General features: G+C 52.6%; 2 protein-coding genes across 4 annotated transcripts; one reads left to right on the top strand and one right to left on the bottom strand.

The window, feature by feature from the left end:
* Positions 1-20: 20 nt before the first annotated feature.
* Positions 21-13989, top strand: CUEDC2 (CUE domain containing 2). 2 transcript variants are annotated; one of them, XM_064463690.1, is made up of 10 exons: positions 22-126; positions 1144-1270; positions 6592-6683; positions 7554-7697; positions 8016-8077; positions 9502-9635; positions 10768-10938; positions 11280-11341; positions 13009-13069; positions 13466-13989. In XM_064463690.1, the coding sequence occupies exons 3-10, from the start codon at positions 6610-6612 to the stop codon at positions 13610-13612; spliced, it is 855 nt and encodes a 284-aa protein (XP_064319760.1). In that variant the 5' UTR covers positions 22-126; positions 1144-1270; positions 6592-6609; the 3' UTR covers positions 13613-13989. The 2 variants fall into 2 exon arrangements, with proteins under 2 accessions (XP_064319759.1, XP_064319760.1); XM_064463689.1 differs by lacking the exon at positions 13466-13989 and having other exon boundaries at positions 21-126; positions 13009-13222.
* Positions 12260-17836, bottom strand: FBXL15 (F-box and leucine rich repeat protein 15). Of its 2 annotated transcripts, none has more exons than XM_064463687.1 (4): positions 17750-17836; positions 16857-17107; positions 15621-16123; positions 12260-15248 (listed from the first exon to the last, which is right to left on the bottom strand). In XM_064463687.1, exons 2-4 carry the CDS (start codon positions 17037-17039, stop codon positions 15059-15061), a joined length of 876 nt encoding a protein of 291 aa, XP_064319757.1. In that variant the 5' UTR covers positions 17040-17107; positions 17750-17836; the 3' UTR covers positions 12260-15058. The 2 variants fall into 2 exon arrangements, with proteins under 2 accessions (XP_064319757.1, XP_064319758.1); XM_064463688.1 differs by lacking the exon at positions 17750-17836 and adding an exon at positions 17192-17390.
* Positions 17837-17970: the final 134 nt, after the last annotated feature.

Below are 17970 nucleotides of genomic sequence, written 5' to 3'. Positions count from 1 at the left end.
GCAGCCGCTCTACCCTCCCGCGTCCGCCTCTATGGCCGGCGGCGGGCGCGGCCACGTGACGCTTTCAAGCGCGCCGCGCGGGACCGGTGCCGGGAGGGAGCGCGGCGGGGGCGCGCGGGCCGTCAGGTGACCCCCTACCCCCACCCCTACCGGCGGCGCGCTCTCGGCCCCTCCCGCCGCCGGGACCCCCCGGGGCGGTGACGGTGACCCCGCGGCCCGCGGCCCGGCTACCGCCGGCGGCCTGCGGGGAGCCAGCCCGCAGCCCCCTGTCGTCGCCGGTGTCCCCGGGGGGGGGGGGGGCGGGAGCCTGGGAATCGCGGGCGGGCGGGTTAATCGCGGGGTGCGCAGGGCGGGGACGCGGCGGGAGGTGCGGGGAGACGACTGCCGCTCGCGGAGCGGGAGCGGGGGTCGCGCTGCGGGCCGTGAGGCGCCCGCCGCCGGCCGGGGCCCGGGCCGTGTCCGTGTCCCAGCCGGAGGTCCGTGCGCCGTGTCCGCGTCGCTGTCCTAGCCCGGGGCCGGGCGGCAGAGCCGCCGCAGGGCCCTCTGCAGCGTGAGCAAACGCGTTCCGCCCGCGGGGCGCGGGGCGTGGTGCGGGCGCTCCCCTGCCGCAGTCTCTCGAGCCCCCCTGGCAGAATGCGTGCCCGCGAGCGGAGCGGGACCAGGCAGCGGGACCAGGAGGCATCCCGGCGGTGCTCAGCCAAGGGCGGGTGTGGAGAGCGCCAGCCTCGCACCGGCGCGGGGCTGCGGAGCTCTGGCCGTGCCCGCAAGCGCGCGGGAGCGGCGGCAGGGAAGCCCGAGGCCGGCTCTGTCTGCCCTGGGAAAGCCACCAGAAAGAAGCTGTGTTTGACAGTGGCGATGAGGCCACCAGTGCTTCTGGAATACACCTGTGATGTTCCGAGACCACTGCGGGCAATTGTGCAGGTCGAAAAACATCCCAACGCGGCATTTGAAGGCTGACAAGCGCGCTGTTCTCCCATCCAAGTTAGCCTTTCACATAGTACGTTTTATTCCAAAGGGTAAAGCTGTACCCTTTGCATTAGGGGAAACAGTCACAAGTGACATAAAGCACAAAGACACCAACATACAAAGAATGATTCTGTCGTCCCCCCTGCCCAGCTAATTCAGCTTTCCTTTTCCGTAAAGGTCTTCCCTCCTTCTTGGCTTGGGCCAAGCAGCCGTAGGATGGACTGCCGACTCTTGCAGGCACTGGAGTGACTCGTAGGCACCGGCCGTGAGCCGAGGTCCTTGCACGGGCGACACTCCTGCTCAGGTAAGGGCCCCGTGGCAGCAGAGCACCGCCCAAGTGCAGCCACCCAGCATAGCTCTCGGGGCAGGGGGGGGAAAGTCTGGCCACTGGCATTACTATCTTCTATTACTGTAATTTAGTGGGACTAAGTTATTAAAAAAAAAGCCTTATTTTAATGTCCGAGCATTAAGCAGTTAATTGTCTTAACATGCACAATGATCTCAGCCTGCTTTCCCATAGCAACCCCACCATGAAAGTCCTTTCAGGGGCTTCCTTAGCAAGCAAAACAAAAAATGGGACCTCACAAATTACATCTGTAAGGCGTTACTCGGCCTGGAAAGTTTTCTTTTGAGCCAGTGAAGTTTCAGGAGGTAAAATAGTTCAGCGGAATACAGCCACAGCTCGCGCTCTGTCCTGCGGGTCTGGCGTTCGAGAGGTTTGCTCTGAGGCTGTATAGCACTGCTACGCTGAGAGCTCCTTATATCCCAGGATCCGCACTTCCCCAAGCACAGGCATGCGCACGCCCTCCAAAGCGTACAGGGCCTGTCTCCTGCTTGCAGAAACCTCAACTCATTAGTAGGCAAATTTATGATCTCATAAAAGTTGATATACATCTGAATGGCAGGTCCTCTTAGCTCAGAAACATTTTCCTAAATTGCTGCGCTCAAGTCTATCTAGTTAATATAAAGTCCAAGGCACAATCAATCATTCCCATCCCATCACATTGACTGTTTGAGAATGATTACTGAAATCTGAGTTCAAAGAGCCTTCAGAAATGATCTAGCTGTATGCAAACATTTCAGATTTTCAGCCTTTTTTTTTTTTTTTAAGGAAGACAGGTTCATGTGAATTGTACAAAAAGACAGCTTCTCTTGAATGTAGCGTAAGTATACATCTTGGGCACCACAAGGATAATGGTAGTTTTAGAGGGGTATTATTTCTGCAGCTTTTTACAAAGAAAAAAACAACCAAATTTGACATTAACATGTTAGGAAGGAAAATGCAAGGGTGATGGAGATTACCAGGTTCTGAAGACAGACAGTAGGGTGCCAAACTCTGCTGAGCTGCTGGCTAAATTAGAGAAAATGAATCATTTTCACATTCACATTTTAAGAACCGATACCACTTTTCTCTGCCTGAGGTGAGGAAGTATGCCATGTGATACTATGTGGACCAAGTAAGCACTCGTGATATTTCAAACCAAGCCCGTCTTAATGAGATGACATACGGTGCTCCGCTGCTCACTAATAATAAACCGCTGTGTTTAAAGACTGCCTGAAAAGTGACAAGCATTCCAAGGGTTGAAGGTCTCTTGTTCTGACGGTGGGAAACTCTGAGGCTCTAGCTGAGGGCAGAGCAATAGGAATACCATTTCTTGGCCGTATGTTTTAAAAAATAGATTCTGTGCAACATGTTAAGCAGACCCCACATTATCATGCCAAGAAATGCAGAAAGACTTTCATAAACGTAGCTCAATCAGCTGTCAACTACCGAAGTGATCTTAAAACGCCCACTGCAATTGTGGCTCAAAGTCTAAAGCGGTGGTGCTACCTTTTCAGTAAAATTGAGCTCTCAGGAGAGTGATTTCTCCTGCCTTTGGGTTTTAGATTGTTCAGTGCATTGTAAATCACTCCTCCACAAAACTGTGCATGTAGGATAAGCCCTTCTAGTAAATCTCCCCCTTAGCCATTGCAGGTCACACCTGGAAACATGTTGCATTTGAAGGTGTAATACCTAAGGCGGTTTGGTGTCCTGAGTTATGTTAATCTAAACTTGGCTACATGGGGATGAACATGCAGCAATATCAGTTTGTTCCTAGAAGAATCTATTTTAAAATATTTGTGCAAAGGTTTTTAATCAGCTCCCTCTATTTCAAGAAAATACCCAACAAACCTAAAAGGCTGGAGGACCTTCAGGACTTCTCTTCCACAAGCCTCGGTCCACCAAGGCTGTTGTGCATTACAGGTCCCCCAGATGTTCAGTTTTGTAAGGACAGTCTGTTTACTGGGGAATAAGATCTCTCCCCTGCAGCAATAAATGATCAAAGGCAAGTGCATCTCTCTGTCTTGGTGCCTTTGGATTTAGAGGAGCAGCGGTGGGTTCTTCAGGTGAAAGTGTGATGGCTGACCTTTGAAGAAATACTTGATCACCTAGCTACTTTCTATCCTTCTGTATAAGACTGTGCTTTTGTCATTTAAAGGCTTTCCTTTCTTCAAAGGCAGGCGAAGGGTGGCAGCTTGCCTCCTCTGGACGCACGCCTTAAATCCGAGTGTGCTGGCGGATGGATTTGTCTGAGATGCCAGGGACAATTTATACCCAATGGTTAAAACCTTCTGCCTTCTTTCCACTCACGACACAAGGAAATAGCTTTTGTTCAGATACAAAGTGGTAACTTCACAGGAAAATACCTGAATATTTTCACACACTTTGCACCAGTGTTTCTTGTGGTTGACAGAGGTTGGGGAATGGATTCAAGACAGTTAGTGACCGGCTGTAGCTACAATACTCCTGCTGCGCATTATCTTTTCTCTTGTCCCAGTCTGACGCTTGCCTGCAAGTGCCTTTGATTGAAGAGATGAGTGACTTTGCCTGTTCTATTGATCAGAATAAATTACCAGCAGCTAATTTATGGACCTCACAAAAGTGCCTTTGACATGGTGAATTGTGCTCTGTTGTTCAGGTAATTTGGGTTGTCAGGAAATGTTATTGGTTACTATACAGTTATCTCCTGTAGAATATTGGCCTGTTTCATGGAAATGAATAAAATCCTTTAGACTTTCAGTTCCGAGGATGTCATGAAGACTCTGAGTAAGAAGGAAATCTTCTGGATAGTAGTGATGGTAGAAAAAGCATTTTGACTGCTGCATGTTGATTTTCCGTCCATGGTTTCTGTAAAAAAGAACAGAACTTTTCTTGTACTTGCGAGTTCAGCAGGCATAGTGGTTGTCAGCTTTTGTAGATTCAGCTTAAAATGTGGGACAAACAAGCTGCTTAGGACAATATTCTTACCAACAGTGAGACCCCAAATCTTACCATTGGCTTTTTGATGCCTGAGAAGGATAGAGCAAGGTATTTGCAAAGATGATGAAGATAAACTTGGTTCTGTCACAGCACCACAGAACACACAGAAACAGCAAATGGGGAGCAGGAGGGAGTTTTTACACATGGTTGTTTTTATAACCAGCTTCAACGCTTGCAGGCCATGAGATCTGCAAAGGTGAGAAAAATGCAAACAAAGGATCCTCAAGAGGCTGAAAAATAAAAGGAGTGCAGGAGCTCACTTGGGGTGTTTGCATGAAGAGTTCCCGCCTGAAAAAGTCTGGGCTGTTGTTTTCCTCTAATGCTGTGAAATGGGAATTTTCTAGTTAAAATTACAAGGGGCAAAGAAACTTTGTAGCTTAAGACAAAAACAGCAAACATAAACCTTTCTGATTAGGCCTCCGCCTGGTTGTTTCTGCGCACGCTGTGTTTGAGTACATCTATGTTGGTCATATAAATATACAGCATTTTTAACTCGTCGTTCATTTCCCCAAGTGAGAGAGACAGCTAAAGAAGGGTTTGGTCTCTTTTTTAGTTACTGGATCTAGACCAGTGGGAGGGTTAATACTAACAGTAGCTGCAGGAAAGTTTAGGTGATTAGATGACTTTTGTGTTTAGCTTTGAACCCAGTGGCAATTGGGGCAGTTCTTCTGTATGGGTATGTCTCACTGTTCGTGTCTGTTGCTGTGAGGTTCTTTCCTTATTTGTCTCCCTCCTGCCCCAAGGGAATGGCACTGACACAGGGATTCAGAAAGAGATGGTCCTTCAGGTGGCAAAATCTACATCTGTTCAAAGCCCTGAAGAGTAGAAAAGCACAGACTGGGGATATTTCATGAGGAATCCTTGTAGGGTGTGCGATGTGGGATGCCGTATACCCAGCAGAGCACTTTTGCATAAGCCTGTGTCACAGCTTCCTCCGTCAATATTGAGAGTGAAGTCACTGGAGCCTTTCTGTGACCATAGCCAGAGGCAGCTCTGCCTGGCTTGGGTGTGCTCCCCGGGCAGCCACAACGGGAGGAGTGTGTGTGTGCTCTTGGGTGGTGGCCAAGTGCAGCACAGAGCTTGAATGGGCCCCAAGACTGCAGATGGACCTGCCAACAGGCTGCTGGGCTTTGGTTCTCTCTGGGTCCCACAGGAGCAGTGCTGAGTACTGTGGGGTGGTTCCTCTTTATATCTTGCTAGCTCTAGAAGTCTCACCTCTGGAAATGCCAAACCTTTTTGACTCCCACAGGAAGCATCTCTCAGCAACCCACACGACTGCTCTGCAAGGTCTGTGTCAAACAGACCTGGTCAGGTCTTGGTGTGGTTGGAATGAGGAAGCTGTGTCGGTAGGAGCATGATGACCTTTGGAAGCTCTCTTGCCAATGACCACATCAGTTTCTCTATACGCGGGGCTAGTTTCCTTCTTTGGGAAGAACTCGGTGCTTACACCAGGAGTTTGTCCACCCAGCAGCTTTGTAGGCCCAAGGGGAAAGGAATGGTTAAGGAACAGCTTTTCTCCACCCGTTTCAGTCCAGGCCCAGTACTGATAGCTGAAGGAGGGCTGTGAGCAGACCCCCTCTGACATCGCTTCTGTAGGAGCTCTGTGGTTCTTAGAACTCTGAGTTTTGGGTTATCAAGCGCCCCTTGTTGCAGCTGCATCAACTGCAGAATGGCTCATTTACCAAGCACAACAACAGGCTCCTGTCTGGGCAGGATTCCACTGGCAGTCCATGCCTGACCTGGGGACCTTTGATATTTTGGCTGGCAGACTAGTTGTCTGTGCCCTGCTTGGTATTTCCCTGTAAGATACGCTCTAGGTTGGCCTTTCTTTAGGGGACGTTACCCTTCCTCCCACTCGTTTCTGAGTCCAAGCATTACTGTGAATTCTCTTAGCTGGAAGGTCCACCCCTTTCTGCACTGAACAGGCAAACCCACTACCCACTGCTTCCGTCCCAGACAGCGCGGCATTCCAGCTCAGGAGGTGTCTCTGAGGTCCTGGAGCTGGATAGATCTGCATTTCCAGCTTTGCTTCCTGGAGGAGACATTTTAAATGTACAGTACAGCAACAAAAGCAGGAGAGGCCCAAGAGATTGGGCTTCTTAGGGCTGGTATTTCCAGTGGATCCTCATACTGCTGCTTTTTGTGGATATCTTTTGCCTGCTGTTACCCAGGGATGACAGGACACATCAGAGGAGTTTGTGAATTGTTCTGATGGGAAGAGCACACTTGCCTATACCATGCTTACCTTTTGATCTTGATATTTTTATCTACTTCTTGCCTTTGAAATTATGTGGAGATTGCCTTCTTCCTCCTTTTTTTTTTAGAGAGACAGGTTTAGAGACATGGAGCTTGAAAGAATCATTCGAGACACACTGACATGCTTCATCCAGTCCCACATCCCTGCTGCAGACCTCAGGTATGTTGACATAGGAAGATCCAATATAACAGTTTTAGCTTGAACTCTGTGCTAATTGTCCCTCTGCACATTATACTGAACTCCAAGTGGAGCTGTGTAGCTTTCCTGTGCTTTGTGTTGCTTTTCCTTAAGTCAGATCCAGGATGCAGGTAATTTGCTCAGGCTCTGATGTGAGCGCTTGAACAACTATCGTTTAGCATTGCAATCTAGCAATGTCATTTCTTTGACAACCGGGATGATTAATTTCCTGTCCAGCAATACACATTAGAGCATGGGATTCCCTTCATTCCACAGTGCTCCCGAGGGCTTTCTGAGCAGCATAATGCTATGTCAGGGCTCTCCCTATTTTGAATTCTGCCCGCATGCAGAGATACAGCCACCTTGAGGCTGGAACACAGCAGCTGGTTTTGCAGCAGCAGGTTTTGCACTGGTGGCAGCAGTGGCACAAGTGTGGAGAGCAGCAAGCAGAGAACACAGCATCCCATACAAATTGCGACTTGAGAGAATATGATGACCTCACCTGAAACATCAGTCAGCGTAGAAAAGTCAGGGTTTGAGCACTTGGAATATATTGGTTAGCTCTGATGAAGCACCTACAGGAGCAGAACCCTGGGCACTTGCTGGGGCTTTCATTCAGCACTGCCCAGGAAGGAGGACAGCATTATGTATTTTATCTGCTTCCCACTCAACCACTGTCCACCTGCTACCTGGCTTTACTGGTGGGATCTGCCCATAAGATACAGTCTACATAGGTCCTTCTGCTGCTCTATTAGAAAGGCACAAGGTTAGGTGGAATGGGGATGGAGAGCAAGAGAGGAAAAATGGGCGTGTTGACCCTGCTGCCATGTCCTGTGTTCTCTCTGTTTCCAGTGGGATGGATGATGTTTTCTTCTCTTACATCACGGGTGTCCTGGAAGAGCTGGGCTCACCAGAGTCCTCTGAGGAGACCTTTGACATGGACACCTTTGTGGAAATGATGGAGGCATATATTCCTGGTTTTGCAGAAATCCACAGGTATGTGAATGTTACCGCTTTGCATGTGGATGCCATGCACTGGGGGCCTGGACCCAAGCCCCTAACTACCATAAATTCTTTTGTTATACCCACTTGAAGAGGTATTAGTACCAAACCATTGTGACTAAGTCAGGCTTTGCCTGAATGCACAAATGCTAATCCCAATATAGTTCACAAGTAGGTCCTTGGCCATCTGAAATACCAGTTTATTTTATTGGGCTTCCCATCAAGCCTTGTCCTTCTATAAAGAGGTAGCCAAGTAGGACAGGCTACTGCTTTTATTCCTCACACTAATTATACAGCTTCTGTCTCTTGCAGTGGGGATGTTTGTGAAATGATGTTCTCTCTGTCAGAAAGGCTTGGTGAAGCTCGCAACAAAGGTGAGTTACACAGTTTCAGCACAAGAAAGTAGTCCATGCCGTGTGACAGAGGGTCACAGGATAAAATACATCTTATTTGCTACACTTAGGATTTCACAGGGTAGCCCAAATTGGCTGACAATTTTTTTGTAATGTTCAGTCAAGTTTCTGATATTAATACATGGGAGGTTTGAGTCACAGGGAATACTGTCCAAGACATACTGGGATGAAAAACACTGACCCAGACCTCCAGGTACTTCTGTTGAGATGAAATCCAGAGTAATAAGGAAGAAATAGCAGCTATAGGGCTGCTTGTTGAAATTCTACCATAGGTTAATTCTGAAAGTGAGGATTTCTGCCTGCCTCTGACAGCCATCTGCTTAAGTGATGCTGCCACTGGGCAGCCCATGCTGGTGCATCATCAAATAGAGAATCCAGCTGATTATGTGTATCACTTCTAGAGTTTGAGCATCCTCAGAGCTCACTTCCCATTCATCTGTGAACCCTGGCACGGATGCAAAATCAGCAATGAAGTGCTGTAGCCTGCACTATGCAGGACTGCAGAAGACTTCACTATCCCAATGGCCCTTTCTAACCTCAGCATTCTCAGGTCAGCTGGATTGCTATATTAATCAGCCCCAAAGGTACTTCCACTGAAGACCAGATGGGTGAAGTACCTGGACATTAAGGACACACCAGTCTGGGTTTTGCTTATCTAGCAACATCACTGCTGTCTTAACAGGAGCCAGAAGGCTACACAGCGTAGAACAGACATCCCTGTCTTACCTTACTTGCTGCTTTCTTGAACTTCACAAAACTTACTGCTCTGCTCTGGTCCCCTGCATCCTACCCTTTGAGGACCCTAATACAGCCAGAGTGTGGAAGGACAGCACCATCCCAGTTTTAGAGGGGACAGAACAGAGGTGAAATGATTCTTTTTACAGTGACACAGAAAGAGCCTGCAAAGGGAGGTGCATCAGAGTACCCTGATCACAGGACGTGCTGGCTCCCATACAGCCTGGGGATTACCAGTGGGTATTCCCAAATTTAAAATCAAAACAACACCTTAGTTCAAAATTGTGAGCAAACACTAGGGAATTCTTAGAAATGTAACAAAAATACCATAAGTATGCACAGTCAGAGCACTAGAGGGCCAAGAACTGACAGGCATAATTGAATCTGCAAGCAGCCCATGCCTGGTAAGGCCTGGAAATGCAGTGCTTGGGCACTCCAGCATGTGCTGGCACTGCCTTCCTGCAGGGCAGCGTGAGCAGAGCTGTAGCTGTCCCTGCTGAGGGCAGGAGGAACAGCAGTGCTTCCCAGTCTTGTCACTTAGAAGGGATTTGCTTTGGCACACAGTGCACTAGCAGTCTAATGCCAATGGAAAGCATGGAGCTCTAGCCTTAGTGGGGCTGTTCCTCAGGAGGTATCACTATGTCTTTAAGAAAAACCTGGCCAAAAGGCTGTGGAAAGCGGGAGCGAAGCACCCTCTGAAGACCTGACCAAGGGCCAGGAGCCTGGAGCTGGAGCCTGCAATGGGGAAAGGCTGTGCACTCCGACAGATGGAGCCGGGGCCCAGGTATGAGCACCCTGCAGAGGAGCAGGAGCACTGGGGACAGTCACCCAGCACTAGGCTACCAGCACCACCTGAGGGCATTTTCTGGCTCTGAAAGGAACCACAGCATAGGCTGTGACACAGCATCACTGGTGTCTGTGATCTACTCCATTGTATGGCCTGAGCAAGACTGCGTCAGTAAGTGGAAAAAGAAAATTACGTGCTGACAGAAGAGTATGAGCCATCGCTCCGGCTCGTCCTTTCCAGCTGGAAAGGATGAGCCGGAGCAATGGTTGAGAGAGCCTGTCCCAGTGCCCTTGGAGATCCCACGGCAGCACCATGGGGACACCTCTGCAGCACTAGCCAGGCTCTACCCCGCTTCACCCTGTTCCCTTAGCCTCACTACAGTTTGAGCTGGATCACCGTTTCTCTCCCCAGCTACCATGCCGTACCTGCGCAGGAAGCAGTCGCGTCTGGGTGTCAGCCCTGAAGACACCGGTCCCACCCTCGGTGACCTGTGCTGTGCACTTACTCAGCTATACAGCACCGAGTCGTTGCCCCAGCGGTCCTGATCCTGTAGCACCATGCAGCCTGACCCATGCTACAGGCATTGCAGCACCTGGCAGAGATCCCCCCCGCCTCCTACCCCCACGCTCTGCTTGCTGTCTCTCCAGTACTGAGCTCTTCCTGCTCTGCAGCGCGATCACTCTGTGTCCATAGCCGCCTAGCAAATGCTGCTACTGCGCTTCCTTGTGATGCAGCCGCAGCTCACTGTTTAGCGCTCCCTTCCCTTTCTGACCAAAGGACATGTAACTTCTCAAGGTGAGCCAGACTTCAAGCATTTGCACCGCAGTGTCCAGAAATCTCACTCCTAAGGAGACGTAGAGCCACACAGATGAGCCAGTTCACAGCAGCCCTACTTTCTTTAAAGAAAGGTGAAATATAGGGGGAGGAGATTAAGAAAGAGTGATGTTTTGTCCTTGCAAAGATACAGTCGTGTTTACTTCAGGAATGGGCTTTAGTCACGCTCGTAAGGAGGGAGAGTCTTCAGCTAAGGGCAAGCTGAATTTTCTGACAACACAAAACCAGAGAGGCCCTTTCAATAGCCCTCTCCTCGCCGTATCCCCAACTTACTTCTGTCTCTTGCTCCAATTAGGAAGGCAATGACTCGAAGGATGGGGTGGAGCTGCTACTGGAGATGTTCCCAGCATGTACCGTGAGCCAGGCAGAGAAGGCACTTGCCATGGCCTTGGGGAACTTGGAGGAGGCAGTGCAGTTAATTGTGGAGGAGAAGGTGGAAATTGCCCCAGCAGGTGCAAGTGTGAAGGTACTGTACTCTGAGCTGGGTGGCAGCAGGCCAAGGAGCAGGGCAAAGCTCGGGGACAAAGAGGTGTCCCAGCTGTCTGCTGCAAGTGGAAGCTTTGCCCGCTGGAATTTTCCGCACAATGAGCCAGGAGGATCACAGAGAATAACACCCCCTGCCCCCCCTTGGCTCTGTGAGCACAGGCCGAGCCCACAGCTGAGCCAGCGCCCCAGCAGAGCTGTGGCAGCCCCCTTCCCACAGGGGCTGAGGCACTGCTCCCACAGCTGGGCTCACTGGGCTAGCAGGGGGGCAGCTGTACACCCCATGCGTTGTGCTACTCATGCACCTGCCTTGTTTCCTCCCAGGAACTGGCACGGCCCCGCAGAGCGCCCAACCACGAGGAACTAAAACAGGTTATCCTACAGAAGTAAGTACCCAGCAGCAACGAACCCCTTATTCTGCTCCCAGTAAAGGAGGAGGTGGCAGTTTGGGGAAGGTCAGAACGACAATGTGGTCTATAAAGAACTTTGGATGCATGGATGCCACGAAGCTGATTTGGGTATAGCCGAACACATCTAAGCGCAAATATAATCATCAGGTGGGGAATGGGGGGAAAAAAACAACAAAAAAAACCCCAAAACAAACAACCTACATCTGAATTTCTTTTAGAGCTCTGGCACAGGAACTGGTTACCTGTACCAGCCGGGTCACAACACTGGCTGTGTGTGAGGTTTCAGCCTCTACAGGTACAGTGTGAACCACTACTGTCAGCTGAGGTTCCAGTTAAAGGTTCAAGGCACAAACATGCAGGTGAAACAGGCTGACTTGAAGAGCTACAGCAACTCATTCATGCCTCTGTCCTCGGACACAGTCCAAACAAGGCTAAAGAGATCTTTAAGAGACTGCCTGTACAGCAGCATTGGGAAGATTAAATCTCAGCTGCTGAAGGTGTGGGTTCAGTGCATTTAAAGAAACCTCTCTGAAGGCCCCCTATGAACTTCTTGGGAACAAAAGTGGCTTTAGATTGGTTTACCTTTATTCATTTCCAAAAGCATTCTCAATAGGAGAACCTACACTGTGGTTTCATCGATCTGCTCTTAAGATCTCAGCTTTCATGAGTATCTTCCTGCAGGGAACGCAAATTCCACGTGTCTATCCAATCACATCTTTTCCACCACTGTACAGATCCAGTGACAGAATAAACAGCCAATGGGCTAGGGAAAAATAAAGCAAGGCAGAATGGCATCTAGGCAGAATGAGCAATCCCTGCCCTTGCCTGTCTCCCGTGCGGGCTTGTTTCAGAGTCACATGCAAGGGAACAAAAAAGAAAAGCACTGGCTGCTAGTTATGTTTCTTGGAACTTCACTTTAATGACATTTTGGCAACATCCTGTACTTTAAACATCACTCAAGCACGGGTACAGAGAGCAGATCACCATAGCTGAAGGTACACAGGAGCAACGATACTAACTACTGAGGGAGAAGTCATGGTCAGCTGTGCTGTCTGCCTGCTAAACCAGCACCAAAGTGTCAAGAGTAGTAACTTAGCAGTACAGCAAGCAAATGCTTGGGCCCTGATATTTCAGTCGCACAGGGAACGAGGTGATGCTTTCATGAAGTTGCTTCCAGCACAGACATTTCCTAGTCAAGTGTCCGAGTCAAGTAGTAGGTGGAGTGTGAAAGGAACACCATCTCTTCAGGGTAGAAGCAGCCAGCTTGGTCCTGTAATCTCCCCTCTGTCTCCTTCGGTTGCCGTCACTCAGGCTGAGAAGGAGCAAAGCTGCCCCTACGGCAGAGCACAACAGACCTCAGCACCTCTCTCAGTTCTGCAGGGGCTATCGGCATTCTCAGCAGCCTGAGTTTTCAATACCCTTCACAAACGGCCAAGGATGATACTCCAGGAGAATCCTGCTGGATTCTCACCAGAAGGGCGACACAGTTCTTGTCCGTTTCATCCAGAGTGCTCCTAGCTGCAATCTAGGCAAGTAGGGCACATCACACAGCCACAGAACAGCCAGCGGAGAAAGGACATAGGCTGTGAGTAGCCCCAGGCAATGCCTGTTACAGTGTTCACTAAGTACTTCATGTGTTTCAGATACATGATGGTGGATAGCGCAGACGATCAGAAGACACACCGGCCAGCTCCACCCAAGGAGGTAAGAAGAACAGTCCCAGCTCACCAGCAGTTTGAATATCCTTTGGCTACAAGGTTTAAGAGTCAGGCTGCAAGTCCAAAAAACAAAGGGGCAGGCCAAAGACAGGATGATTCAGAAAGCCCACTAGTCAGCAAAGAGGGAAGATTAACTTAGCTAAGGTGCTACAGGGTCTGTCAGTTCCTACCATTCCTGACTAGCATGGCTCCTGTTCCGCCCCCATCAGACAGCTTCCTTCCCAGTTTTGGCCAAGATTCACAGCACAAGGTATGGGTAAAGCAGCCCACCCCAGTCTTCCTGCATCTCCCCCCCTGAGCACAGCTCTGCTTCTGCTTGTCACCCCCTTTCCCTAGCAGTGTCACTGTCCATCCACTTGGTGTTAATGTCTTTCCTCTCCAGGCGCCCAAGAAGTTGATCCGCTATATCGATAACCAGGTGGTGAGTACAAAGGGAGAGAGATACAAAGACATCAAGAAGCCTGAGAGCGAGGAGATGAAGAGGACCTACATCAGCCTCAAACCAGCCAGGAAGTACAAGTTCCACTGACAGCCAGGTCCTCCTGCACTTCAGCCTCCACCTCACTGGCCAGGCATGGCAAGATGGACATGTGGCCCTAGGGATGAAGGGACTCCTCCACCTGCCACTAACTGGAACTAACCTGGGAGCCAGGACACTGCTTTCGACTTCAACTAACCCAGCTGATGAGGAGGAGCCTTCTCTCCTTGTGTAGCTGTCCCTCTGCCCCCAGGGGCACACTGCAGTGGCTCTCGGGGGCCTGGGCATTCTCTGCTATTCCTTGCATGGGACATTTTTAGATCTAAGATGCGGCTTGTGCTTTTGCAGCAAGCTTTTTACAAGTCTGTGTGCACTGTTGCTTTAATCTGAGTGCCAGTGTTAATAAAGATTATGTGAGTTGGTGCATAGTTCAGCCAGAGCATGCACATACTTTACAGACACTGCCTCTAGTCCCTCCTGGGGCCAAAGATGGGAGCAGAGTCATCCTTTCTTCCTTACTCTCTTCATGTTCACCACAAGATGTGGCTGCTCTTTGGTTAACCAAACAGTTAACTTGTGGATAGAATGGCTAAGGATGAACTCCAGACCAGAGCTAGGCCCTCCCTGCCAACACAACCTGCAGCGCTCCAGGAACTCCAGCTGACAGCATGGCCAGGCCTCCTGCCATTTCTCACCGCTGTAGCGTGCCAAAGCTCCAGCCGCACGACACAGCGCAGGATACAGTAGCAGGCCTGGGTGCTACTGAAATGTTAAGTCAGAATCTGGAAGAAACAAATGGCAACGATCAACTGCTTTCAGTGACAACACAGCTAGGTTTGGTGCTTTTCTGCTAGCGAAACTGGAGTTAGGAGCATGTTCCCCCTGAAAACAACTCACACCAGCTTAAACCAGCACCCTAGGCCTGGACGGACACTGCCTGCGCCGGGGCCATGCCTGCCTTTTGGTGCCAGGCTGGCCAGTGGCTGTGGGCTGGAGCTGGACTCGCCCTGCCCTCCTCCCAGAGGGGCCTGCCCTCTCCCAAGAGGAGGGCTGGCAGCTTTTCTTCTTTCTGCTCCAGCTGGCCTGGTTCGTTCCCAACAGCTCTGCTGGCATGCCCTGCACACCCACCCCAGGGACAGTCCCCAAACACTCTCCTGCTCTCTGGACAGCTGCCACTTAGAGATTTAAAATACAACAAATAATAAATCCTATCTATTAGCTGGCCTGGCCAAGGCCTGTTCAGCACCATGGTGTTCCTGCAAGTCACTGTCTCCACACCACTGCAGAGGGAGTTACTTTCCCCAGAGGCACCAACGAAGCCCACTCGTGAACACCCAGTGGCTGCTAAACAGTCCCAGAGGAAAGAGCGAGCTCCACTCAGGCCAGCCTCACCAATGGGACTGATCTCTCCCTCTGCACATCTCTGCAGCAGCCAGTTCGGCATCCTCCTGGGATCCCAGCGTCGTGTCAGTCCCCCCCTCCCCAACAGCAGCAGTTCTAGATCTGGAGGTTAATGAAAGGGGCGAAGCCAACCACGTCCTGCAGGAGAACAAGAGCCCTCTGCAGTGGAGGCTCCACATCCAGCTCCACCCCACGGCTTCGGAGGATGCTCAGGCTGGACTCGGCCACGTTGTGGCAATGCTTTACCTTCAGCGAACGCAGCTTGGGACAGTACTCAGCCAGGACCCTGCCAAGAGAGCACAGGCAGGTTGCAAGCCAGGTCTCGTGAGTGCACCACTCACTCTCTTCTCTCCTCCCAGCAGCCCACCACTCACCGCCGTGTCACACATGCACCATCCCTTGGGAGCAGCACCCTGATGGTCTAAGAGAAACTAGGGGCCATAGTCGGATCCCAGACCTACCCCCTGTGACATGCTAGGGAATTTGATGTTAGTAGAACACAGTGCCCCTCCTGAAGGGCCTGCTAGTGGCTTCTGCCCCTAGACTGGGCTCTCATTACTTTCAGCATGAAGAAATCTGACTTTTCTCTCTGGTTCTCTTCCTCTCTCCACCCCAGACACCTGCCATCCCCACCCCAGCTCCCCATGTTGCTCAGTACCTGATGGAGTCATTCTTGACTCGCAGACACCCTGTGAGATCCAGGTGCTCCAGCTCGGGGCAGCTCTTGGCAATCTCCTCAACTGCCACGTCGCCCACATTGGCATTGACAGCCAGTGACAGAGACTTGAGCCTGCTGCACTTCTGCACTAAGTAGCAGATGGCCTCATCCTTGAGCTGGCGACAGGCCGTCAGGTCCAGAGCCTCCAGCGCCTTGCAGTGGTCAGCCAGGCTACGCAGGGACAGGCTGTCCACCCACTCACAGTGAGCCAGGGAGAGCTGGCGCAGGTTGGGGCAGCTCAGCGAGATGGCCACCAGCGCGTGGCGGCTGAGCTGGGCACAGCCCTTCAGCTGGATCTGGTGCAGGTGGTGGTTCTGCCCGATGACCGGGAGCAGCTCCCTGTCCGTAAGCCAGTCAGAGCAGTTCTGGAGCACCAGCTGCTGCAGTACTTCGTTGTCCTTCAGCAGGTTAACGAAAGCAGCTTGAGGGATGGCAGGTCCAATCTGCATGGGGAACCCAGAAAGAATGAGGCATCCCCCAGGGTTTCAGATCAGCCCAATCCTCACAAAATACCCTCCCCTCTTCTGCTGTGACAGTGATGACCAAAGCCACCCCCTCCTCATCCCAGGGATCACGCTCTCTTCCCCTCCTGCCAAGGCTCCTGCCACAAGCCAGAAGATGCTCTGGCTTCTCCATCCCCCATCATCATGCCTGCATTTATATACTCATGATGAGCTCCACACCGCTGCTCTCCAAAAATTCTCTTTGCTAGACCACTCTGTGTCCTCACAGAACAGCGGCTACTCCCATCTTTCCAAGTCCCAGGCAGCATCTCCCAGGGCCAGCACAAGCTTTCCCTGAAGACCAGGCACAGAGTTATCTTTTGTCAGACCCACCCTAGGACACAACCTCCATGAGGACCAACAGGCCATGCCACACCTGAGCTGGCATGTGTTTCTGCCAGCCAGTGCCCCATAATGGCCTGGGTGGAACTTCCAGGCTTGCTCTTCCCAAGGCCTCTTGTTGAAGACACTGGCGTTGCTGGGCCCTGAATCACAGCCTCTCCTCCCTGAGCCCATCTGTCCAGTCTGACACCCGAGCCATTAACCCAAGCTCCTGAGCAGAAACCAGCCTCCTTGCCAGGGTTTTCTTCTCCCGACATAGTCAGATGCTCCCCTGAGAGCTCCAAAGCAGGAAGACATCTCTGTCTCCCCCAGCCTCAGAGCCATGCAATACCTGGCTTGAGTCAAAGCAGCGCATGTTGGCCAGGTACAGCTGGATGAGAGACTGGAACGACTTGCTGACCCTCTGCAAGCTCAGGAGCTGCTGCAGTGGCAGGTGACAGAGGATGTGTGGAACCAAGATGTCTTCCCAGGGCAGGTCCAGGAGGCATCCCCTGGAGGGGGTCAAACTCATCATCGGACACCAGGGAGCCGGGCTACGGTGGGAGCCAGGCTTGATCACCTCACACCTACTGCCGGGTACTTCTAGGAGGAACAGCCAGAAAGACGGACTCAGCGATGTCACCTAGAGGGTGAAACCCCTTGGCTAGCCATCAGCGGGGCACGCACCTGCCGCCTGCGTCACCTCCTCCCCAGCCCGGGACCGTCACTGCTCAGGCATCCGAGTCCACCTGCCTGCGCTGCCTCCAGCGGCGCCCGGGCGGGGCTTCCCACCGGCTGCCCGAGGAGCCGCCGTCCCTCAGCGAGCCGGCGCCGCCCGCACGGCGGCCGTGCCTGGCTGTCACGCCGCAGCATCGCCCCGCGGGGCGGCCGCAGCCCCCGCACCCGGCGCCCCCGCACCCGGCGCCGAGCCGCGCGGGCGCCCCGCGAGGGCTGCCGGGCAGGCACCTGCTCCCTCCCGCGGGGAGCAGCGCGGCTCCGACACGCTCCCGAGAGCTCGGCCCCGGCGGGGCGGGGGCGCCGCGGGATCGGGCAGGAGCCGAGGAGCGCCGTCCGCCCGGCCGAGCCCGAGCTGTGGCTGGCGGCCGCGGTAGGACCCGGCCCCGGCCCGGCAGCTGGCGGAGGGCTTCGCCCACGGCCGTTCTCCCCCCCTCCCCGGATCCCGGAGCCGCCCCGGGCCCAGCCCGCGGGGCCCCAGAACAAAGGCGGCCGCCCCCAGCCCCGTACCTGCCACCTCGCCGGGGCTCCCCCGGCCGCTCCATACGGCTACGCCTCGCCCCGCCCCTGACGCCAGCGTCCAGGCGGGACGTCACGCCGGCGGGCGGAAGTGCGCACTGCCCCTCCGCCCCGCCCCCGGCCCCGCCTCTGTCCCCCGCCCCGGCGGCAGCGCGGGGGTCACCGGGGCAGGCCCGGGAGGCGCGGGGAGCCCCCGGAGAGCGGCAGCGCCC

This window comes from Phalacrocorax carbo, chromosome 12 (assembly GCF_963921805.1).
Source record: "Phalacrocorax carbo chromosome 12, bPhaCar2.1, whole genome shotgun sequence".
Classification (NCBI taxonomy): domain Eukaryota; kingdom Metazoa; phylum Chordata; class Aves; order Suliformes; family Phalacrocoracidae; genus Phalacrocorax; species Phalacrocorax carbo.
Note: the sequence above shows the minus strand (reverse complement) of the source record. Positions and strands in the feature narration are given on the sequence as shown.

Coding starts and splice junctions, on each gene's coding strand:
- CUEDC2 (XM_064463689.1), top strand. CDS start 6,610: ATGGAGCTTGAAAGAATCATTCGAGACACACTGACATGCTTCATCCAG. Junction 6,684..7,553: donor ATCCCTGCTGCAGACCTCAG/GTATGTTGACAT, acceptor CTCTGTTTCCAG/TGGGATGGATGATGTTTTCT. Junction 7,698..8,015: donor GGTTTTGCAGAAATCCACAG/GTATGTGAATGT, acceptor TGTCTCTTGCAG/TGGGGATGTTTGTGAAATGA.
- FBXL15 (XM_064463687.1), bottom strand. CDS start 17,039: ATGATGAGTTTGACCCCCTCCAGGGGATGCCTCCTGGACCTGCCCTGG. Junction 16,124..16,856: donor GCTGCTTTGACTCAAGCCAG/GTATTGCATGGC, acceptor TTCCCCATGCAG/ATTGGACCTGCCATCCCTCA. Junction 15,249..15,620: donor GTCAAGAATGACTCCATCAG/GTACTGAGCAAC, acceptor CTCTCTTGGCAG/GGTCCTGGCTGAGTACTGTC.